Here is a 2,175-nt window from a genome sequence, read left to right as displayed (position 1 = left end):
GCGCGCACGTACAGTGCGATTGAACTTTGTGGCCCATGCGCAGAAGCCGGTATTTTGTGGAAGAGCCACACTCAAGGAGCCAAAGAGCTGCACGTGCCTCGCGAGCCTCGGTTTGCCGAGCCGCAGTTTGCCAGCCACTGCTCTAGGGCAACCTATAGGAGTGAGGGCAGCGGGACAGAGTGGGGGAGGAGCTTGGCAAAGCCTGGTGGCAGGCGTCTCCCCTTCCCCAGCCCCATCTGTGGGAGCCCAGGAGCATGAATCGCACTTCGGCCAGTTGGCTGGCTTGGCTGCCCCTGCCCCTCCGGCACCTCCGGGTGAGGCAGCTGCCGTAGCTAAGGGCGAGTCTCCAGACAAGGGTGCAGGTGTGCCAGTGGGGGGTGGGCACGCAGGCCAGGAAAGGGGCCTCAACGGGCCCTCCAGCATCTGCCCTGCCTCCCAGCACAGCCTTCTGGGCCATTCTCAGCGCTCCCCTTGCCCACAGCTTTGCTCAGTGTACCTTGCGCTAGCCTTTCATTAGTCCCTCCTCCCTCAGGCCTCCCTGACTCCCCGGGCCCCTACTGCCCTCCCCCCCACATCAGCCTGTGCTGCTCCCTCCCCCTGAACCCCTTCCCTCCACCTCCCCTGCCCTTCAGGGGCCACTTAGACACCTCCTCCAAAAGCCTCCTAGTTGCCAACACTCCCCTACATGGGGGAGGCTCTCCCCTCCCCCTTCCCCTCCCTCCTCCCCTCCTTCTCCCCACCACCTCCTCCCTGTGGTTTTCCTCTGGCTTCCTTTGTGGCTACTGTCTTTCTGGTGTTGCTGTTCTTTACGTCATGGCGCTGGAGCCCGGTGACTCCCAGACCTGTTGTCGGGCTTGATTAGGGAGATGCTGAATCATTCTTGACAACCCTCTGTCAGCTTCCACATCCAACGTCTACTCCTAGGAACCCCTCAGGTCCCCCCCTCCCCCATCTGCCCAGCCCTTGTCCCGTCTCCTGCTGGATCCCTTCAGTGGCCCCTAATGTCCCCCTGTCTCCACCCTGGGGCCCTAAGCCCGGACTTAGGATGCTCTTCCTCAACTACAGACCTAACCCGCTCCCCTCCTGCCATCGCCCTGCTGTGGCTCCCCATTGCTCTCAGACATCGGTGCCTCCGCCTGGCTCTCAGCCCCCAGTCTGGCCCCTGGTAGGCGCCCCAGCCTCTCTGCCATCCCAGTCCTGGTAACCCTGGAGCCACACCCGACTCTTCCATGCCTTCATCATCTCATCTCTGAAACAGCCTCTATCTGTCTAACTCAACCGCCTTCAAAGCCCCAATCCAGTCCACCTCTTCCAGGAAGCCTTCCCTGCCTGCTGCACCCCACAGGTCTCACCCGAAGCAGAGCTGGCACTAGCCCAGGCCCAGGAAGCAGAGCTGGCACTGGCCCAGGCCCAGGCAGCTCTCTCAGAACTTTATTCATGGAAAAGGGGAGGGCTTGGCGGGGGGGGGGGGGCGTCTTGAGTGGATCCTTGAGCAGATCTTGGGCAGAAGGGTCTGAACTTGGTCGGAGAGAGAATGAGGGGTGTGGCGAGGCTGGGAAGGAAGCTTCCAGTGGACAGGAGCGTTGGCTGGGAGCAGGACCCCGGGAGGGCGTGGGGCAGGGAGGGGCACAGGCACTGGCCGGGCATAGGAGTCGAGTAGGTACAGGGCGCTGCTGGGGATGGGGCTTTGAGGATGTAGAGCATCGGTTGGGTACAAGGCATTGAATGGATGTGGGGTACAGGTCATTGGATGGGCCTGCGCTGGGGGGGCCAGGGGTGTGGGGGGGTCTCTGAGCCGGGCAGTCACGCGACGGCTCTCACTGTCCCCAGGGGTGGTGCAGAGCATCAAGGACCACATCACGAAGCCCACGGCCATGGCACGTGGCCGCGTGGCCCACCTCATCGAGTGGAAGGGCTGGAGGGCCCAGCGGTCCGGCTGGGAGCTGTCCCCGGCCGAGGACGAGCACTACTGCTGCCTCCCGGATGAGCTGCGTGAGGCCCGCTTTGCTGCCGGTCAGTGGGGGGCGGGGCTCGGGGCCGCACTGGCCAGGGCTCTGGTCCTTAGGGGACACAGCGTCACCACGGGGCATTGGGCATGGAGAACAGTGCCTGGGGTGGCCAGGGCATTCGGTGGGCACTCTGATCACCAGGGCCTGCATGGACAGCCCAGGCCCC

General features: G+C 63.9%; 1 protein-coding gene across 1 annotated transcript in view; it reads left to right on the top strand.

Moving 5' to 3' along the window:
- Positions 1-2,175, top strand: part of FAM131C (family with sequence similarity 131 member C) — a 13,481-nt gene that overhangs the window by 9,576 nt on the left and 1,730 nt on the right. Inside the window, exons 3-4 of the mRNA XM_023745942.1 lie at positions 251-362; positions 1,831-2,013. Of these exons, the coding sequence (XP_023601710.1) occupies positions 251-362; positions 1,831-2,013 (295 nt within the window). The remainder of the gene's footprint in view (positions 1-250; positions 363-1,830; positions 2,014-2,175) is intronic.

The sequence above is a fragment of the Myotis lucifugus genome, unplaced genomic scaffold (genome assembly GCF_000147115.1).
Source record: "Myotis lucifugus unplaced genomic scaffold, Myoluc2.0 scaffold_604, whole genome shotgun sequence".
NCBI lineage: Eukaryota > Metazoa > Chordata > Mammalia > Chiroptera > Vespertilionidae > Myotis > Myotis lucifugus.
This window is presented reverse-complemented; position numbering and strand designations above follow the sequence as displayed.